General features: G+C 36.9%; 1 protein-coding gene across 8 annotated transcripts in view; it reads right to left on the bottom strand.

The window, feature by feature from the left end:
• Positions 1-23,008, bottom strand: part of RERE (arginine-glutamic acid dipeptide repeats) — a 392,196-nt gene that overhangs the window by 212,474 nt on the left and 156,714 nt on the right. For all 8 annotated transcript variants that reach the window (XM_053920116.2, XM_045190485.3, XM_045190486.3 and 5 more), the window contains one exon: positions 21,429-21,894. In XM_053920116.2, coding sequence (XP_053776091.1) covers positions 21,429-21,750 — 322 coding nt within the window. In that variant the 5' untranslated portion in view covers positions 21,751-21,894. The remainder of the gene's footprint in view (positions 1-21,428; positions 21,895-23,008) is intronic.

The raw sequence follows: 23,008 nt of genomic DNA, 5'->3' as shown, positions 1-23,008 counted from the left end.
CTGGACACTCAACCATTCAACGAGTAACAACAGCAGGTTGGCCTAATATTGCAGAACAGAAACTGCATAGGTATCTCACTAGCTAAACGGGATGTTTCCAAATATCCAACATACAAAAAACAGAGTGTATGTGTGTATGTGCACATGCTGGAAACAACACTGAATCCTGAAACCCAAATCCCAACCCACACATCTGCACGCTTCCAGGAGAGCTCTCTTCTCCAGGTGCCCCATCGGGACTACAATCAAACACATCACCACCCCTCACCTCAGAAAACAATATGCTGCATCCTGCATAGCAACCTTTCAAAAACTATATGAGGAACAAATAAATTGAACCAAAATGTAAAAAACAGAAAGAAGTTATACAAGATCCTAGCAAGAAAGTTGCTATGCTCTATCAATACAAACATAAAAAATGCTATCTTCTCATAAATATTTTTTAAGAAGTAACTCAACTGCAGGCCAGCTCACTTTTAGTTTTCTGCTAGGTTCTTTTGTGGGGAAGGGATACTCACATTGTCTTGTGAATAATGGAGAACTTAAAAGGGAAAAGGAAACAAAAATTGAGAAAACAGCAATTCAGTATGTAAAATCTTCTGGTCTTTTCCCTTATCCTGTGTTTTGGCCCTGAAAACCCTCACCAAATTGGCTGGTAACATCTTCTTAAGGATTCTAAACTCAGTGGAAAAGAGATCTCAGGTAATATATGAGGGGAGACCCCCCAATAAAAACAGAACTTACTTATTAAGAATCCTGTATTTATTTTTGTATGTTTAAACTTCCATCTGGAAGTTACTCTCCATTTGTTGCAATATACCTATCAAGATATTTTTTCAAAACAGTTTTTGAACTTGTTGATTTTGATGCTGTTTAGTGGTTCTGCTGTTTTTTGTTTCACATCTTCCACATTAGCAAAACCTTTCCCTTTGAGGGCCTTTTTTTTCATCTAGGGAAACCAAAAAAGTCACTCAGGGCAGAATGGGGTGAATAGGGAGGGTGGGGCACAGGGTCATGCCATTTTGGGTCAAAAACTGCTGAATGCTCAGCAGTGTGGGCAGGTGCGCTCAGAAATCACCCATCATGAGACGGGCAAACGCATTGAAAGAGTCTTCCAGAAAAGTTCACTGAAGCCAAATGCAGCCTCTCACAACAATGCTAGCTGGTACACTGATACAGATGGGTTCCAGAACACTCACCTAGCAGGGGGAAGTCTGTATTACAAAGGACCCACCCTTCATAAGATATGTAATTCCAGTTTTTCGGGGTTCCGTCCTTTTTGAACTCCATGAAAATTCAATTACAGGTATTCAAATGTCTACAGATTCCCTAGCAATACAGACTTTTGTCTAAAAACAGAATACTAGATACTTCTAACTAACAATGATTTGTCTTATCCTCATGGCTAACAGGAAATTATTATTCTAACGGGGAATTAAATTATGAGAAATACCAAGTGTGTACGTCGGGGGGAGCAGGTCATAACAAACAGGGATTCTGTTTCTATTTCCCACATCTTTTCTCCTTTAGGAGATAGAAAATCTTCCAATGTGTCAAAAGCTAAAAGACTGATCCAAGACTACCTTTCTAACTTGAAGAGATGCTGTTATTTTGGAAGAACTGCTGCAGCAAGTCCCCCGCAAATCAATCACATGCTACATGGACTTGAGACTCTGTGAAACATGGAAAAGCAAGATCATCCTGCCAACAGCAGCAACCTTACTATTTATGCTGATATGCTAAAAGTCAGCCATGGTTTGACACTTGCATTACACTCTTATCACCACATTTTATTTTGAAAATGTTCCTTAAAAAAGCTCTCCCTATAACTACATTGAGTCCTTATTTTGAAAAAAGATTCTAACAGGCTTAACATACAAACTCCATTCAGTGGTGTGGATCTCTCTCATATTTCTAACTACTGTGTTTGTACAGAGCTCATGTACTATAAGAAAACACAGGGGTCCAAAGAGCAGGCAGAATCTATTTTAAAAATCAGTGATGGCCATCTGCCCAATGAAGCAAAGTGTCTTTAGGCATTAGAGACACTGAAGGGGGGCAGTTCAAGACCACTCTCACTGTTACTGCCCCAACTCTACCTACTTTCCTAATGCTTGAGAAGGACATAAGACCCTACCCTCAATTTAGTGAACTCTATCAAAAAATAAATAAATTCTGCTATAAAATCCGTGTTAAGTAGGTGATGACTGCTAATGGAAATGCTGACGGGTCCTTAACACAAAGATTACCACTGGAACATGACTGGAATATATACATTTAGGAAATCAATGTGGAGACAATTAAAACACTTCCAGGACCACTATGCCCCATGTTCATAGAAAAAAAATCACCAGGGGCAGGCAGGCTGGAGTGCAGATTCTTCTCTCCCCATATGGCTGACAAGAAGCAAATTGCTAGTCTGATCTTCTGGTGTCACAGCCTGCAGAGCAGATTTCAAGCAACAGTTCTTGCTCCTTTTCAGAAAACAATGCCCTGAGAGCCTGTGCTTCACAATAAATGGTTCAACCAATTTGCAGTGCTCACTGGAAATACACAGGAGAATTCAAAATGCCTGGCTATAATTCTTATTTGGCAAATGATTTTATTATAAACTGGTATCATAGTGAATCCATTTTCTTTACGGGTTTTCTGCTACTGTTTAATGGACTGTCAGTATAATTTAGATTTCATCTATTTAAACTCATTCAAGCCTGGCTCTGGATTGTACAGTAAATGGAACATATTTCTATTCAATGAAATTAATGACAGTTAATTTTAGTCTACAGTTCTCTATTTTGTAAAAGCAACTGTTCCACAGTTCAAGCATCAGGCTACAAAATTTCCATGCCGATTACTTTTTTTTTGTATGTAATAAGCATGCATATTTTGTAAGCCTTCCTTATAAGACTCATCTGTATGTTCATTTAATGTTTTTTCCCATTCAAATATTTACTACCAACTTTCCAGAAAGAGTTAGGACTTAAACTAAAAACAGGGGAAATGAAAGTTAATTGTCAGTCTGAACAGAGAGAAGCTCAATTATTGTGGTTTTTTTAAGCAAGTAAAACTAAAGGATAAAAGTTTCTGACATATATAATTTTTTACTATTAGATGATTTCCTTATATATTTCAAATCTGTCACAAAGGAAACACTGAGTGAAATGCATTGAACATACCATTTGGATTTAGATATACAATCAAGGAAAACAGCACATATTAATAAACACTGTACTGAAAAACTTCTGAGATTGATACTCTGTTTAGTAGAAATTTACTCCTGGGTTTTATTTACCAAACAATACAATAATCCCATGAATCATTTTTCTTCTTGAGTGATTAGATTAGTCTTTCACCACAGCATCCACACAGCTGTGAAAGAAATATTTAAAGGAGAAAAGGGAATGGGAAAAAGCATCTTAAGAGAAACTTACCAAATCAAGACCCAAATAATAGTAAGGAAACCATCCAGAATTTGCTACCCCAAAACTATATCTACCAGGGTCATAGACTGACAGATTGCAATTCACACAAAAATAAGACAGTAAAGGAAAACCCCAAGCTAACCTTTCCATTCTTTTTATCAGCCTGATAGTCTATATATCTGCTCTGCTGATTTCTGATTCTTCTATTAAGCACACTCCAATCACACCTCCTTCCATCAGCTGCCTCATGCTGTTGCCTCTGTTAGAGATGCTCTTCCCCTACCTGGTCCTACCGCAATTCTGTCCAACTTCTTGACCAAGATGCAAATCAAGGTTTCTATAGTCCTCATGTCTTCCTCAGTGTCACAAACTTATAATCTGTCCTATTCAGTTGCTATTTGCCCACCCACTGCCTGTCACTAACATAGAACATTACTTGAATGAGTATAATTTCTCCCAGTAAAATGAAGACTCAAGGACTAGAATCCTATTTTTGTATCTTGCCCTATACTTCACCCCCCCAAAAAACATTGCACAAAGTTATACACATAGAAGATTGTGCTTTTATGTTATTGGCTGATTAATAAAACATTACTAATATTATAGTTGGCATCTAATATACCTCATTAAATTCGACTAACTTATTCAAAGCCTATTACAGTTTCAGTGGGCTTTAAATTCAATAATTTGCTTTAATTTATAGAAACTTCTAATGGCAAGTGAAACTTGTTCCATGACTCTCTTACTCTACTCACACCTCTTCCTTCCAGTCCTCCTTAAATTATTATTGTTTTCATTTGGGCTTCTGTTGTTGTAGTTAGTAACTATTACTTGGTCAGGTTATTTCTTTTAAAATTAAAATCAAAGACTAAAGATATTTTAAGAATAATTAAAAATATCTAGTCACTTCCACATGACTGAATAAATATTAAAACCTCAGGTTTTCATTAAAGATCTTTAGCCAACTATGAATTCAAAGTGCCATTTTGTAAGTACTTGCAGGTATTGGGGCGGGGGGGAACAATTCCACCTACACAACTATTTCTAATTATCTATCTCCTTAGGATTCTACATGTAGTTACTTTGCTTCATAACATACACATCATTCTCAGGCTAAAAAGTATTTGGGCAAGGGGTAGGTGGGATCTTGTCTGGTAATCTGCCATCTACCTGTCACTTCTATAATCAAAATTAGCAAAGCTCTGAAAAGGTAGCAGTATTTGAAGTATCTAAATGTCTTGATTTCTAAAATGAGATCAGAGATTTCATTTATTGTTCGGGCCACAAGAAGCTTTGGATGCTTTCTATACAAAACTGTATCCAACACATACTTCAACAAATGAGTGCAACTGCTCTGGACCAATGTAACACTCAATGAGAGTTTTGCTTTTTGGAATTTGTACCTTGGAAAAATCATGTTTTGAACATCTTCTGAGACAAAATGAATCAGACTTCGGGGGGAGGCAGAATTAAGATTTCTCCATTTTAGGTGAAAAGGTTAACAGGCAAATCTTGTCAAGATTACATTAGAGCTAAAAAAAATTAAGAAATATATTCTACAAGGAACAAAATCATAAACTCATATAACATTCACACACAGACTTATGGGCACCACCTATGTGCCAGCTGAGTGCTAGAGATAATGAATATAAAAATATTGTCCTTCCCTGACAAGCTCACCATCTAATAATATTAGAGCTAGGTATGAAAACAAACCATAAGTCTTCAATACTTCCATGAGTACAATACTTGTTTTTTAATCTCTGTAACAGAGACTGCTGACAGAGCATAATATTCATTCTCCCCTTCTTCCTTAATAAGAGAACATATGACATTTAGCAGGGCCTATGGTGGCCCTCAGACAAAAGACCACATTTCCCAAGCCCCCTCACAGCTGCGTTGGTCATGTGACTAACTGTGGTCATGGATTATGAGTAGGCACAGTATTTCAACTTCTGGAAACTGAATCCAGAAATGAAGAGGCCCTGTGCTTCTTAGCCTTCCTGTTCACCTGAAGGCAAATGTATTGGCTAGAGGTAGAGCAAAGATGGACCACTAGATGAGGATGGGAATGGAGGCCACACACAATGGAATAAAGAAGCCTTGACTGCTGCTGTGAACCAGACCAAGAGTTTACTGATTCACCATTCAAGTATCTTCAAATTATTTTAAAATAGGGCAAAACAGTTAGAACTACATTCATGAACTGAGTGACACCAGAACAATGATTTGGAGAAAATATTCTAATATTTTTTAATAGAGAAAGGTAGGAACAAACAGATGCCTAGCAAGAGTATAAAAACACAGAACATAGAGATCTTGATTTAGAAAGACTAAAATATTTTGATTAACTAGTGGGAGTAGGAATCAACAACTAACGCCAAGTACAGTACAGTGGAACAAAGTGCACAACTGCCTCAATGAAGAGACATCACAGCTAAGTCAAGTTCCTAGGATGACTCTACCCCAAGGTTTTACAAGTAGGAATAAAGGATGGTTGGTAACTTCCCCTGCAAACCAGTGAGTATTTTGTGTGGAGGACAGGTCGATGGGGTCTGCTGGCACCACACAGGCTCCCTTGTCTTGTCCACTTCTATATGCATTTGATTTTAGGACTTCAGAGAGAGCATGTGGCTGCTTCTCCAACACAAATTCAGGGACCAGTGACAACCAAATTTTCCAGAACATTGTATCATTTATAAAAGTTAAAACTGACCAGAATTCATACTATACTAAGTTCTCAGAATATATTCCATATTTTATTTCATATTAGAAAGAAGACATTCTAATATGTCACAGCTTCATCTCTTCCTTTCCACACCATTAACTGTGGATAAAAAACAGAGCACACAAGTGTCCAACCCATTCTCTGAGGTGAAGATTTACTATCCAAAGATAATAATGCAAAGTCTCTTGCTCTACCTAGAGAACACTTCTCCAATTTCAAAACCGCAAATTCAGTCACTTGCAGAGGCGAAACTCCTATGGTACACCCAAGCTAGTTAGAACAAACTGTAATGTCAATACATGAAAATTCTTTAGGACTCCAGACATACCCTTTAATTCAGCAACTCCACTCCTGAAGGAAGCAAACAGAAGTGAATAGGTGTTCACCACTGTTGTTTATAACAGAGACTATCTGAAAAGAACCTAAAATCTGTAACGAGATACATTATGGTATCTATCCACTAATGTGGGAATGCCTAATGTTTTCTGTGCCATGGATGCCTTCAGCAATCTATACATCCATTCTCTAAATGAATAAGTAAATAAATGTGTGCTTTGGATTTATAAAACCATGTATTGAATACTTACCACAATGATAAAAAGTACAAAATAACATATGTACTTCTTTATTGATTCATTCAATAAAATTGACTAAAGGTTATTCCTTTAATAACCTTCAGAATTTCAAAGATGTAATAAACATTATTTTGAGATGTTTTTCTCTACCTTAAGTAATTATAAGAATATTTATAATTTATATTGGTGTTACAGGTACTACCAATATTACTATGGCTTACTGCCTACTTTCACAATTGAAGCATATGCTGAATGTCACTTGAAAGGGAATGAATTACTGAAAATGCAGAAGTAATTTTTACCCACCCAAGTTCAGTCAGGGATTCTATTCAGATTCCAGTAGATTGATCATGGACCCCAGGTTAAGAACTACAGTATTAATGGCATACTAAGCAGCAATAATGATTCATATTTATAATTAATGACATGATAATAAATTCAAAACAGAAATGTTAAGTTACCAAACCACACACATACACACTCACGATTACAAAATGCTAAGTAGCATAACCCCATATATGTTTACTAAGGAAGTGACCATAAAACAAAAAATTGAACAGTAGTTTAGTGGTTTTAATGTTTAAATTTTTGCTTACCTGATACTATAATTTTTTAAATGTATTATTTGTTCATCAAAAGAATAAATGTAAGAGGGAAAACATGGGGGAGAAATAAAAAGAAAGGCCTATTACCAAATATTATAAATGCAATCATAGGGCAAATGCAAAAAGCAACAGGTGAATTCTGGGAAGAGAACATAAAAATAGACCACCTGTGATCATTACAGAAGTTGGGTTATAGAAACAACGGTGAAGACGGAATTGGAAATCCATACGTCAATGCAGCATATGCCAGAGCACTGAGCATCTTAGAAGCTGGGAAATAATACAAGTAAAACATATGACAAAACTGATGGTCTCTACAAACAACTAGCTTCTACCAATCACAATCTGAATGCCAAATGAAATTTTTAAAAGACTGTACTCTACAATGCCAAAGATCTATTTTTTGGACAGTTGCTGCAGACTTCAAAAGCATTCTACTTTGCCAGAAAGATAATCTGAGGTTTTCTCCCTCAAAAAATCTTCTAGACAGGACAGAGAACAAGCTAGAAATCAGGTCTCCTTGTCTAGCCTGAAACCTGAGGTAACAAAAATCGCTTGTAAAGAAGCAGCAGAATATCCCCAAGACTGAGCGCTGCTAGAGTTAATTCTCAAATGCAAACTCCATGCAAACACAACTTTTCAGTTAAACTGTTCTGAAAACATAAAAATACAACATACCAGGGGAGGCCTTCTTGTGACATTTCCCTCCCCTCCACTAAAGGGAAAAAAATGATAATTATACACAGTATTATTAACATTCCCTCAATTAATTTGGTAATTGCACATTACCTATGTTTTATAATACCAGCACAATGGAATTTTCAAGACAAGTCTGAAAACTAAATACCACCAAATAATAATAACCGCCTGCCTTAGAGCCAACACTTATGCATAGATTTACTAAATGAAGCACAAATTAAAATGTCAAAAGCTAAGAATGCAAAACAATACACAGAAATAATATTTAAAATCTGTATCATAAACTCACTATTCTTTCTTTTAAAAGAAACTCACAGCCAGAATCAAAACCACTCCCCTCCCAGTTTTTATTTTTACTCTATCAATCTCTATCGATTAATCTAAAGTGAGACACTAACATACCATCTGTCAAGCAGTGACAGCTGCCCAGCACACAAAGAAAGCCAGAGAAATGCCTACAGCCTTTGAAGGGAGGGAATGTAAAAGCAATCCCTTTGCCTTTTACAGTTCTTTGTACACATTAGACTACCACACTTTACATCATTAGAAGGTATTCCCTGCAAAGGCAATTGAATAAGGAAATGTAGAGATGTGAGAAAATAAACTTAGGGGTTAAATGAGAGAACACATATGGAGTATCTTTCATATGTAGCATATAGCATGCTGCTTATAATTAGTTTGAGCACATATTTAATGATGAAATAACGAAAAAACTTAAAGGACTGGATACTTAATACATAGATAAGGATAGTCTTTTATGTATCATTTTAATAAACTTGGTAAAGTAACTTTAGAAGTTTATCAATTTCCAGGCATTTTAAGCAGCAACTTAAAAGAACCAGATAATTTACCTCTACCCCCACCTATTTTATGGTACTTAAAAATTCATTATAAAATTTATACTGATACACACATATAAAGGAGTAGAAAAGAAAATTAAATATTTTCATTTTTTTCAAGTAGTTAAGGTATTCCATTATCTCCAAAGCAAAATTCATGCACATAAGTTCTAGAGTATTTACACGTTTTGCAAAAGGAAATCACTCTTACACACATATATTTTAAAATAATCAAAAAACATAATACACTGCTCCATCTTTATATTTATAGACAATATTTTTAATTTTGGAAAGTCTGGTTTTCTCAGCTGGTAAAACCGTCAGAATAAATAGAAGGCAATATCTGGAAATGACAAACACAAGGGTCAATGTCAAATAAAAGCCCATTGCTGTCAAGAGCAGAGCCAAATTCCTGCATTTCAATTGAAATGATGTTATCCAACTCAAATACCACCATGCCACTTCAAATCAAAATTGTTTCCTTTTAAAAAGAACTTTTTACAAAACTGATAGAGTATAACAGATTAAACAACTCTTTTAGCAATTTCTTCAGCTACTACAAAGCAAGACATCAATGTATAATTATAATAAAGGGAACATTTAACAATTAATTGAGCCAGCAAAAGCTAAACCTCCAGAGCTTAGGAGTTCAAAAGTTTGCTCACTAAGCAAAAGGGCAGAGGATTTTAACATAACTGCAGGAAATCTCAGTCCAATTAGACTCCAGGTAAATATAAATCTTGTTCCACTGTGTTTGGGACTCTATTCGTCACAGTCCACTAGGCTGATTTTAGCATCAGCTTGGAGACTGAAACAACAGAGCAGGCCCCCAACCCCAGCCTGCTGTAGCTCCCAGTGCTACCATGTTAATCCAGTTCCTTCTTCTAGGTTTGTGCTGAACAGAGGTCTCCAGTTAGCTTGATTTTACAACCAACCAACCAACAGGACTCCCAAAAATGTATCACACAACCGTGAGGTAATAACAAAGGTGTCTGAAGGTACTGAGGATGTGTGCCAGTTTATAAGGGTGACATCTTAACTAAGTCACTTTCTCCATTCAGCATCTACTCAAATTCTATGTGGATGATATGCATAAACACTCTTTCAAAAAAAAAAAAAACAGAAATAAATGCATAGGGTATCAAAGTGGCATCATTTGGGGTGGCAACTGCTTCACAGGGATATGTCTTCACTGGCAAGCTTCTGGAGAAGAATACATCCAGAACTAACGAGGGCAGGGAGATGTCATTCCATGCTTCACAGAGTTTGCTAGGAAGCAGAAAAAGTTACAACTTAATACCTACATGGATTCAACAATACAAACAAGTAAAAACTGTTTTTTAATTTAACGGAACAAATCAAGGCAAATTGTATTTTAAAGTGTAGCAGAAAATATGAATAATAAAAGAATTTTAAGGATTTTAAAAACAGGCAGAACTAGAGACTGAGGCAGGAACCCCACAGAGTGGAAGTGGCAGAGCCCTATGGCCTACAGGTCTGCTCTGTTTTTGTAAGGCCAAGAAGCAATACATGTTTTTTACATTGTTTAATGTTTGGGAGGGAGGCTATTTCTTGATGCATCAAAATTATATAAAATTCAAATTTCAGTGTCCATAAATAAAGGTTTATTGGTAAACAGCTGTGCCCATTCATTTACATCTTGCCTGTTGTTGCTTTCACGACAAGGACAAAGTTGAATAGCTCCAACAGAGACCTATAGCCTACAGCAAAAGTTGAAAATGTTTACTGTATGGCCCTTTACAGAAAGTTTGCTGGCCACTCCTATAGAAATGCGTACTAAATATACTTATTTCACAGCTCCACTGAAAATGTAAATTTTACACCATAAAAAATTACAATGTATATGGCCTTTTATTTAATAATGACAAATTTGCTCAGAAACTTTCCATTTATAAAATGCTCAAAAATTTTTCTACAGGTTATTACTGTCAAGCATTCAGGCCTAAAACATAAAAAATAAACCTGCCGGGCAATGCCTTCCAAGGATAAGAGAGTGCTCTGAAGTCACATCTCCAAGTTCCTTGCCACGTATTTTATTGGAACTGAAAAACTCAGCTTATTTTGGGACTCTAGGATGAGGATGGTACATACTCCTCTACCTGTGCCAAAGAAAACAATGTCAATGATCAGAGCACTCACTCACCTGGAACAGGAGACAAAACTCATCTGCCACCTACCTAATCTAGATGGTCTCTTCTACTTGTCTCATCTAGTGTGGCCTTCTTTACAAACTCATCCTTCCTTTATTATTTTGTTACTATATCTTTTATTGTGTGAAAACCACATAAACATTCCAACATCTTTATCATAGGGGTGCCAGAAGGAGAAGAGGAAGAGCAAAAAAAATGAAAACTTATTTGAAAACATAATGAAGGAGACTTCCCTAATCTGGCAAAGGAAAAAGACTTCCAGGAAGTCCAGGAAGCTCAGAGAGTCCCAAGAAAATTGGACCAAAGGAAGCACACACCAAGGTACATCATAATTACATTACCCAAGATTAAAGATAAGGAGAGATTCCTAAAAGCAAGAAAAAGTTACCTACAAAGGAGTGCCCAAAAGACTATTCAGCTAATTTCTCAAAAGAAACTTTGCAGGCAAGAAGGGGCTGGAAAGAAAGGCAAGGACCTACATCCAAGATTGCTCTATCCAGCAAAGCTATCATTGAGAATGGAAGGGCAGATACAGTGCTTTCCAGATAAGGTCAAGGTAAAGGAGCTCATCATCACCAAGCCCTTATTATATGAAGTGTTAAAGGGACCTATCTATGAAAAAGAAGATCAAAAATACGAACAGTAAAATGACAACAAACTCACAACTATCAACGATCAAACCTAAAAAAACAAAGCAAACAACTAGAAGAGGAACAGATTCACAGAAATAGAGATCACATGGAGGGCTATTAGTGGGGAGGGGGAGGGGAGAGAAAGGGGGAAAAAGGTACAGGAAATAAGAAACATAAATGGTAGGTATAAAAGAGACAGGGGGAGGTTAAGAATAGTATGGGAAATGGAGAAGCCAAAGAACTTACATGTATGCCCCATGGACATGAACTAAGGTAAGGGAATGATGATGGTGGGAGGGGGGATACAGGGCAGAGGGGAATAAATAGGAGGGAAAAAAGGGACAACTATAATAGCATATCAATAAAATATATTTAAAAAAATAAAAAATAAAACACATCTAGAACTTGACAGAGGACAAACATAAAATGAAAGTAGAACATGTGTCCTAGCTACAGACCAAGTTACAAACGATTTAAAAAACAAACCAATTGGGCTTCTAAGTCTTATAAAACTAGAGTGGAGCAAAAGCAGGTTTACATTTGCGAATGGGCAAAACACAGGGTTTATTCTTGTATTATTATTTATTAATTATTGTCTTTTTCCATACAAACAACTGCAAACTTACTTTTTTGCCTGACCCTATATTGAGTATAAAGATGCTCTTGATTAACCCTGCCTGCACCTTGTCTTCTCCTTTAAGCTCCACATACCGCTTTAAATGAACTAGATAAATGCAGGCTCCACTGTGATACCCACCCCCATCGCCCTGCCAAAAGAGCTTTCTATGTTTACCATGACACTCCAGAGAGGGTCTCAAGGAGCAATGACTAAACTTGGTAACCAATAAAATCAGAAGAAAAGTTCTCTATCAGCAATGGCAAACTGAAACCATAGCAAGAGGCACGTCCAGTTCAGATTCAGGCACATATATACACTCAACTGGGAATGCATCATGACTGACCCACCAGCATGTAGTCCTGAACAGCCAGAGCCTAACATATTCAACAGGAGCCAGATTAACATCAGAGCAGAGATGTCTGGGAACAATGTCTGCTCTCAGAATAACATTAACCAGGAATTCTATGGGTTTGTCACACTATATTGAGATATTTTTTCAGCATCTGCACAGGCAAAGGCCTCCTAAAAAAGTTTTGCCTGAGCCTACTCGACTGTCACAGAATAATTCATGAGCTGTCACACCACAGGCAGGCAAGCATTTGAATAAACACTTTAAATATCTATAAAAATTATATAGTCCTAAGAAAATGAAAGAATGTAGCTCAAAAGGATGAAAAATCTCAAAAGAGTCAAAGACATAAAGGGTCAAAAATAGCCCTGGCTGGTGTGGTTCAGTGGATTGAGCAGCAGCCTGCAGACCAAAAAGTTGCCAGTTCGATTCCCAGTCAGGGCACATGCCTGGGTCGAGGCCCAGTTCGGGGTATTACAAAGGCAACTGATTTCTATTTCTATCCCTCTCTCCCTCCTTTCCCCTCTCTCTAAAAATAAATAAATAAAATCTTTCAAAAATTAAAAAAAAAATTTAAGGGTCACAAATATATGTGTGTATTCCTGGGAGAACTTCATGTTAAGCAAAAAAAAAAAAAAAAAGGTTAACTAAAAATAAAAGGACATATAAAATACAGCGTAAAGCCCAAGAAGGGTCCTTTAAACAGTGGGGGGAAGATTTCTCAATACAGTCTCAGGCCAGCCTGGTCTAGCAGAGGGTGATAGGATGTTTGTTTTCCTGATTGTGCCTTAATTGCCCCTCAAGAAACAAGACAGCACAAGAAGGCACACCAGAGTGGCTGAACACTGCCTTACAAAACAACAGATGCTGGCTTGAAGGCACCAAAACAATGCAGATTAACATGGGGCTTTTGTGAAGGTGAGCACAGTGGGCAAGGCAACCTGTCAGTCAGAGAGTGCAGTGGGGGTGCACCCTAAGAAACCCTAAGGCTCAGGCGCTCATTTTTTCATTTCATTTTAAGTAAAGATGAAAGGGCTCTTGCCAGTGCAACAGCCAAACTTAAGGTTTAAATTCTCATCTACTTTTTCTTTTTCTGCTAAAATACAATCAATTCTACATTATATCACATAATTATACATTATAATTCTCTCTCTATTCTCAGTCCTCTCCCTAGGAAAAGCTATATATGAACCAGCACAAATTATACATTCCACTGACGCCATCCCTCTATTTACTTATCACATGCATAGCAAAACAAACTATTTATAAATATCATATGTTGTTACAAGTTCTCTTTGAATCTAGTGCTGTGGTGTGAGCCTCCTGATTAAGTGGAATATAGTGAACATGTGTTGTTTTCCTGGCCTTCTTGCATCTATTTCCCCTATTGAATAGTTCCCTAGTTTCATTGTGGGGAATTATCTTAGCCCCACCACATGCAGTTTAGGGGGGGCAATAAATCAAGTTTTCTGTCTTTTTTCATCCAAGACACAGACATAGAATTCACACCTGGCCAACTGAGTTTACTCTTCTGGGACTGTGACTTGAGCTGAGTGACATCAAGAACAAGAAAATGCTGAGTGGCACCCATTGCTGTGGTAGCACCTAGATGGAATGGCCAGTAGTTTCTACTGACCAAACATCACCACTGCCCTCAATCCGAGCAAGCTGCCAACATTCCATGAGTTGTCCTAACAAATTACTTTTTGTGTGTGATGTGGCCAATATTTCCCAGCTTACATTCAAAAATCTTGAACAAATATGATATGCTCACTTTTCCTAGATCATGAAAACTATATATTTTCCCTTTTGGTTGCTAGGTAAAGGGTTCCAAATCCAGTAATCAGCATTAGCCTAAATAGTCTGCAACAATTTACCTCTCCCCGCTCAGCTAACTTCCCGTAATTGCTACGCATTTACCTTTGTAACAGTCATTCTGTGTATATACATTAAACAAATAAGAGATAAACAATTTTCAAAAGCAGACAAAATGTAACTAATTTTAGGAGTAGAACAAAAGAAAAAGAACCAAGTACAGCTGACTCCAAATAACATGAGTTTGAAATGCATGGCTCCATTTATATACAGATTTTTTTCAATAAAACAGTAAATGTATTTTCATTTCCTTATGATTTTCTTTTTTAAAGATTTTATTTATTTATTTTTAGAGAGAAGGGAAGAGAGAGGGAGAGAAACATTGATGTGTGAGAAAAATATCTATCAGTGGCCTCTTGCACACCCCCAACTGGAGACTGGACCCGTGACCCAGGCGTGTGCCCTGACTGGGAATCGAACCAGCAACCTTTCAGATCAATCCACTGAGCCACACCAGCCTGGGCATTTCCTTATGATTTTTTTAATAACATTTTATTTTCTCTAGTTTACTTCATTGTCAGAATGCAGGATACAAGGAAGAACCCCCCCAAACTGGAATTCATTTATTTTAAAAATTGTGTATTTATTCTTACATGTTTAAACTTCAGTCACCTCCGAAGTACTCTGCATTTGGTGCAATATATCTATCGAGATGTTTTTTCTACTGCTCAAAAAAGTTTTGAACTCATCGATTTTGATGCCTGTTAGTGTTTCTGTTGGTTCTTTTTGTTTGTTTCACCACTTCCACATTGGCAAAACATTTCCCTTTTAGGACTTTTTTAATCCAGGGAACCAAACAAATAAAACCCAAGAAGTCTAGATCCCTTGAATAGGAAGGGTAGGACTTAAGGGTCACACCTCTTTTTGGCCAAAAACTGCTGAACACTCAGCGTGGTGTGGGCAGGTGTGCTCATAAATCACCCATTATGAAATCAGCAAATACACTGAGGGAGTCTTCAAAAAATACTCACTGAGGCCGACCACAGCCTCTCACAACACCAGCTGGTACAATGATACAGTGGGTTCCTTGAACACTCACCTAGCAGGGGAAGCCTGTCCTACAAGAGGCCCGCCCTCCAGGAGATAATTCCAGTTTTTGTGGGGTTCCCCCTAATAATGCACATTAACATATATAATGCACGTAACAAACAAAATATTTGTTAACTGATGTTATCAATAAGGCTTCTGGTCAATAATAAGCAATTAGTATTTAAGTTTTTAGATAGTTAAAAGTTATATGCAGACTTTTTAATAGTGCAAGAGGGTCAGGAGCACTAACCCCCAGGTTGTTGCAAGGGTCAACAGTAATTATATCATGCATTGTCTAATAAACAGGCCTACCCCTTTCTTCTTTCTCTTTCAACACAGGTATGTTTGGTTTTTGTATTATTTCAGTATTTTATGCAACTATTCATCCATTCTTGGCCTTCACCAATTCTCACAGTCATTCCCATGCCATCTTACAAACTAGCTGTGAGCCCTTGGCTTCTGGGTAACAGGCAAACAATGAATAGTTTGTATAGGGATTTCTTTTTTAAAAAGATTTTATTTATTTACTTTCAGAAAGGGGAAAGGAGGGAGAAAGAAAAACTTCGATGTGTGAGAGAAACATTGATCATTTAGTTGCCTCTCACACGCCCCCAACTGGGTATCCATCCTGCCTGCAACCTAGACATGGGCCCTAACCAGGAATGGAACCAGCAACATTTTGGTCCACAGGCCAGTACTCAATCCATTGAGCCACACCAGCCAGGGTGTGTAGGAAATTTTTTAAGGAGTAGAAACAAAATAAGTAAAGCAAGCCCAATACAGAAAGAGGGCAAATGCTTTGGCAAGTGATTAGTTACCATCCATGGGCACAGCTCCCTCACTCCCTCCTGTCTATTTGCATCCAAGTTCACAGTTTCCTTTGCAATCAGGCACTTTAAAAGATCCGAACTGTTCCCAACAGACTGGTTGGAATTTAATTCTATGGTTGCCTCTATTCCTCTTGAACCATATGCTGTATTTCACATCAAAATTTCAAGCCCTGAAAGCCTGTCTCACTTTTCCTTTTAAAAGCTTATCTTCTATCCTGACCAATGTATAAAATAAGTCAATTCTAGGTTCTACGTCCTTTTTTAGTTCAAGTCCCCAATTTCTAACAATAATGAGGAAAATTTGGAAACAAAAAGGAGAAATATTTATTTCACCTAAGATTTTATAAACCACGAACTTAAAAGGTCTTTGTCTTCTATGTATAAAATTTATCTTCATGTAAAATTTCACACTTTGTTCAAAAAGTAGAAGGAACACAGATATACCAAACTTGAAAATCCTCAACCTTGATTTTCCCCCTCATATGTAATGGAGATTTCTGTTTTTCTAGGAATAATATCCAGGATAAATATTCCAGAGAGATCAAATAAAATTATTAGTTGACATATTACAAGAAATGGAGAACCAGCTTAATAATCACTTTTTAATAAACATGTTTCTTTAGCAAAAGAACAAACAAAACCACTATGCCAAAATGATAAAAATAACTTCCAATAATTTGAATTTTTTACTGTTTACCTGGTCAGGAATAGGATCTAACTGAAAGGAATGGATACACCATTGACAGGAATGTAAATTGGCATAGCTACTGTGGAAAACAGTATGGAAGTTCCTCAAAAAAAAGCAAAAATATAACTACCATATAATCCTGTAAGTTCTACTGGGTATATGACTGAAGGAAATTAAGTCACTATCTTGAAGATATATCTGCATCCCTGTGTTTATTTCAGCATTATTTACAATAACCAAGACATGGAAGCAACCTAAGTGTCCATTGAGGGAAGAATGAATAAAGAATATGTGGTGTATATACAATGTAATATACTCAGTCATAAAAAGAGGAGAAAATCCTGCCGTCTGCAACAACGTGGATGAACCCTGAAGGCATTTTGCTAAGTAAGAAAGTCAAAAAGGGAAAAAGACAAACATTGTATGATCTCACTTGTATTAGAATCTAAAAATACCAAACTCATAAAAACAGAGAACAGATTAGTGATGGGGGAGGTGGGGGCATGGGATATGGGTGACAGTGGCCAAAGGGTACAAACTTCCAGTTAAAAGATGAATAAACTCAGGGGACATAATGTATAGCATGATGAGCCTAATTAACACTGCATTGTGTATTTAAAAGTTATAAGAGTAGATTTTTAAAGTCCTCACTATAAAACAAAATGTAACAATGTGAGCTTACGGATGTTTGTGGTAATTGTTTTACAATACATACATATATAAAATCACTGCATGGTACAAACGATTTTATATCAATTATATCTCAACTAAACTGTGGGGGGAGGGGAGGTAGTATAAAGAAATTAATATGCTACCCAGAGCAAACTTTAGAAATCAGTATACTATGCTTAAAAGCCCAAAAGGGAAATCTGACTGCACACAGCTGTGTGATAAATTGATATGTTATCATGACAGTTTTCTCAAAAGCAGAGTAATGGTTGATAGACAGCAAAGAAGTTAGGGGCAAAATATAATAGAGCCCCTCAAAGTCTGTTTTGTCTTTTATTTTAGAATAAGTCTGCTAAATCATTCATTGAGAAATAAATGATTCAAAATAGACTTCCAGAAGCATTATTCTAATTCTGACATCATTAATCACTCAATATATTGATTTCTGAAAGATTTTCAGAAATGTATTTATTCAACAAATACGGAATACACACTATGGGTACACTATTGTCACAGATGCCAGGAATACCATTAAAAAAAAAACAAGAACAGAATTGCTGCTTTTATGAAGGACATACTGATTCTAAAACAATAACAGAAAAAAAGTAGAAAATTATTAGTGCTAAAAGATACATAATCCCGTGGCAGTATCTATGAAAGAAAACTAAGTAACCTGGGTGAGGAAAGGCAAAGACCCCAGAAAGGAAAAGCTGAAGAAAGAATAAGGAAGTAAGTGTGTCTGTGTGTATGGGGGCTGCTCATTAGCCTGCAGCAACAGCAAGCACAAAGGTCCCAAGGCAGACGGTAACTTGCACAGTGCAACTAGAAGTCCAGTATGTTGAGTGCCTATGAACAAAGTGAAGATAACTCCAGAGATAAGGAGCTAGGGCAAAAAAGCTGTTTATGACATGCATGAAGTTAAACCTTAGCTAGTGTTAAATTCTAACTTACCCAATTTGTCACTAAAATCTCATTCTTCTCAGACTAAATGATCTGATTATAGACCTGTTCCCCTAGGATAAAAAGTAGTTACATAATAGGCTATTTTTATCCTCACGGTATCACTCACTACTTGGCTCATTCTTAATGACATTTAGGAGGTAACTATAGTTTACACTTAATCTAAGTATTAAAACCCAAAGAGTACAAAGCAAAAAGAAAACTCTGTGCTTTACACCCTACAGAAACAAATGAGCATAAAAAAATCTACCATTCAACAACTAATAATAAACTGAAGAAATCCCTTATGATGTCCCATAGAGTTCCCACCTAAACATTAAGATACAACTAAGCATACTAAATCTCTGCAATGGGGTGAGGAAAATGGTTATCACTAACAAAAGATGTTATTGTAGTACTCTGCATGAGGAAAGAAAAGGACCAGAAAGGAAGACAAAGGAAAGTAAAGAAATCCAGTCCCATCTGAAAACCTAATCAGAGTAGTACCCTTCCTTCTGATCCTTCATAAACCTAATAGGCAATAGGTAACCACCCTTCATTTAGAAAGACGCTTTTTCAAGAAGGCAACTAAATCATTTAGTTTTGAATGCATCCCCCAAGAAGAAAAGAAACCACTGATGAGGTCAAAGACAGTCTCCTTACCAAAGGGTCAAGCATCCACTGGACCGGGCAGGGTGTAAACCCCAGGCGACAGCAACATCACCTACCCAAGCACAAGGAGCCCTTCGCACAAAGTGGTCATTTCTGGTTTCTATAGATCTTTTAGAACAACATATTTAGCGTCCAAAGAGCTATCTTTTTCACATTTCACAAGGGTGCTCAGTTCTTCCCAAAGCATTGTGTAAATAAGCCCTTAGCAACCTCCCTCCACCACATCCTCTTCTAAACATCAAGCAGGAAGGAGGACTTCCTATCATCCTGTAGAAGGTGTGATACGGATGTGCAACAGTTCCCAAACTAGTTTTCTCAAAACTGGCTTTTCTTAGGGAGTTATTCAGAAGAAACAGTGTGCCATAGTCCCATAAATGGAGAAACGGGCAGGGTTGGGTTTCTTTCTTTCTTTCTTTCTTTTTTTTTTTTTTTTTACTAGTAAGGAGGTTTCCGTAACTGCAGAATTTCCCTGAGTCATGAATTATGATACTCTCTTACAAGAGGGGCACCGTGTGCAGCATTTGCCACATGTAACTGACTGCAAACATTTGAGGGAGGATCATGGCTGACATAGAGGAGTTAAATTCCATTAAGAAAGGCTGGAATTCAATACTGCATTAGGCAGCTGGCCTTCTGACAATGATCCAAATGATCACATTACCACATTGAATTATTATGTATCAAGAAAAAAGGATAACAAATAAGATCTTATTTTAAGTTATCACTATAATCTATATTTAACACATTCTGTTCCTTTCTCATGATCTAGAACTAAATAGTTCTATAGCAAGCATTTTGTGCTAACTGTGTGATGAGACAGTCTTTGATGGCTAAGGAAATCTCACTGTCCAATATCTAAAAGTCTGAATCAAAGACACTGACAGCAGGGTGACCTACACATTATTGAATCTCTACAGCAGAGCCTTAATCTCCCTACAACCTCAACTGTGATCACTTTATATTATGTAAATATCTTCCAATAATACAATTAACCAAGAAATTGTAGTTGTCAATACAAGTTTATTGGTATAAATTCTAATATTGATTCTTTAGAAATTCAAAACTAATTCCTGGGGTGGGGGGGGGCGGGGTCAGGGTGCAGAAAGAATGATACTTTATGTGAAGTTCAAAACAGAGTACTCCTTAGTCAAACAACTGTACCAGGTTAATGGCACAACAATCACCTTATAATTTCCATTTCCTGGACAAACATGAAACTGGGGGGCTTTTAATCTATTAATTACAGCTCATATGAAATTCATGTCATTCCTCAGCACTAAAAGTAATTAAAAAATTACTTTTAGCTAATTTTACTGACTTCTGTAAGAAAAGTATATTAATACATATAATACATATAAATGAGAAAGGAAGGTTTTGCTGATGCCCAACAGGTTCTGAATCACTTATTTCCCTATACCTCATCTGAAAACTAGATCTGTGTCTTCTCTGAACAATGCTATAAAACCTCAGTATACTGAATGAACACAGAAAACAAAGCAGGTTATTTGGCTTCATCTGTTATCACTGATTAGAGACTAAAGCTCAATTCTTTAGAAAAGAAGGTTATGAGGAGAAACAAACCTTAGTCTAAAGGTCATTAAAAATAAGTCTCTAGCTTCTGGTCTCTTCTGCAGCCAATGTAAAACTTCCTGTCTCCAAGAATCATAGGTTTTCTGGTCCCACCAGAGTCACTACACCCTAATCTGAGTGAAGAAGTCCAAATGTGAAAACCACTGAGCAGATGTTGAAGGCTAGAGGAAAGAGGCAGCAGCAGGAAAAAAGAAGGGGAGAACTGACAAGTGCACAAAAAAAAAAAAAAAGAAAGAAAGAAAGAAAGAAAAGAAAAGAAAGAAAAACCCACCCCAGGAGAGAAGACCATGTGGTGACAGACAGAAGAAAGAAGTGAGTAAATCCACCTGGCCAAAAGTGGGTCAACGTGCTTACTACCTTGAGTTTACCCACCCATGCTTCCATCTACCATTCTGGGCTCCATGCCTGCCTCACCAGGAGAAAATGCACCTGCATGCTGGTGTCATTTCCCCTCCACAAACACTTGGTAAAGACCCCAATGAACTAATGCTCCTCACCTCCTGGTCTGTAGACAACATCATCCTCAGTGATGTATGATGTTATCTCGCCAGTGTCTGTCCTTTCATAACGAGACTTTTTCTTCGGTGGTTTCTTTTTGTTCTTTTTCGTGGACTCCTCTGTGGTGGCACTATTGTCATTGTCCTCATCTTCACTGTGATCACTCTCAGCATAATTTTTGGCTCCTCCTTCCAAGGTACAGCTCCTGCGAGGCCTTGAATTCTCGCTCTCTCTTGCTTTGTCTCTTTTATCTCTCTCTCGGTCCCGATCTCGGTCCCGGTCCTTCTCTTTGTCTTTGTCTTTGTCTTTGTCAGCTGTCATGATTCGCCACGTGCCTTCTTCTGTCCTCTCACGGCTAGGCCTCCGTGAAAGGTAGACAGTAAGCCTGGGCTTCAGTCTTCTGAATTTCTCACTCAATTCCAGGGAAAATCCAACCACTCCAAAAACCCCAACGTTTTAAAAATGCTAGGAGAAAAAAGAAAGAGAGAAATTGGTTTTACCTTATCATTTCCTCATACATTTTTCTTAAAATAATGCTTGTTAAAAGAATCTCTAACTCCTGCTTTAACCCTAAAAACTTCTCACAAGCCATAGAAAAAAAAGTACAAGTGATTTTAAAAAATATCCAGTTTTGGTTTCAGCTAGCATATGGTTTGGAATTTTCTACAACAGCAATAATAAAAAAAAAAGTCTAATGCATAAGATGAACTATACTTTCTATACACCAATTATTTTCTCCTTTTTAAGGAAAAAGTGTACCATAGTAGACAACACATAATGGGTACAATTATACAAAGGCTCTTCACAATATAAAATTAACTTAGAAGAAAAAGAATCTATAGTAAAAATTATTTCCACCTAAAAAAAAGCATAATTTATATAGCCTTAGAAAACGTCTCAGGATATCTCACAGTGTTACTATCTTCTTAAGACTCTTTCTAGCCACTTCTCTGAATTTCCAGAGCCCCTCCCAACAATGAATGTAAGAGTTAACTTAAATAAAAGTGACAACTCCAAAGTAAGATTCTCTTGCCTTTAATTACAACTGTTCACATCTTCTAAGTCTACTATTCATTTTCCAAGAAAAATGGTTTCTCCAAAGATATATTATCTCTGCCTTAACCAAACATAACAGCTTCCAAAACAACCTTCTATCTTTAGGAAATATTAGGTGGTTTTTACATTCTTCCAAATTCCCACTATTCATAGCTTCCCTAGTAAACTCCTCCTCAGAACTAATCTCAACACTTTACACTAAACAAGTAAAGTATAAAGTTAAGAGCTTAAAATGAGAAGAGTGAATAATACCAAACTTCAACCTAACACCAGTGCTAATAAAAGTTTCATAGAAGGTGAAAAAAGCATTTTGGTTATAGGTCAGTTTTGGAACAGACATAATAACCAGTAACTTATCTTTTGCATTCTTTAATCATCTTCCCCACTGTCTCATCTAATGTAACAATACCATAGATAGTTCAACACTATCTATGTGCCAAGTATTAGGAACTAAAAGTACAGTGAGGGAAAAACTCGTGGCCCTTGCCCTCAATGCTACAAAGGGAAGGGGGGGGTCACGCGG

This window comes from Desmodus rotundus, chromosome 3 (genome assembly GCF_022682495.2).
Source record: "Desmodus rotundus isolate HL8 chromosome 3, HLdesRot8A.1, whole genome shotgun sequence".
Classification (NCBI taxonomy): Eukaryota; Metazoa; Chordata; class Mammalia; order Chiroptera; family Phyllostomidae; genus Desmodus; species Desmodus rotundus.
This window is presented reverse-complemented; position numbering and strand designations above follow the sequence as displayed.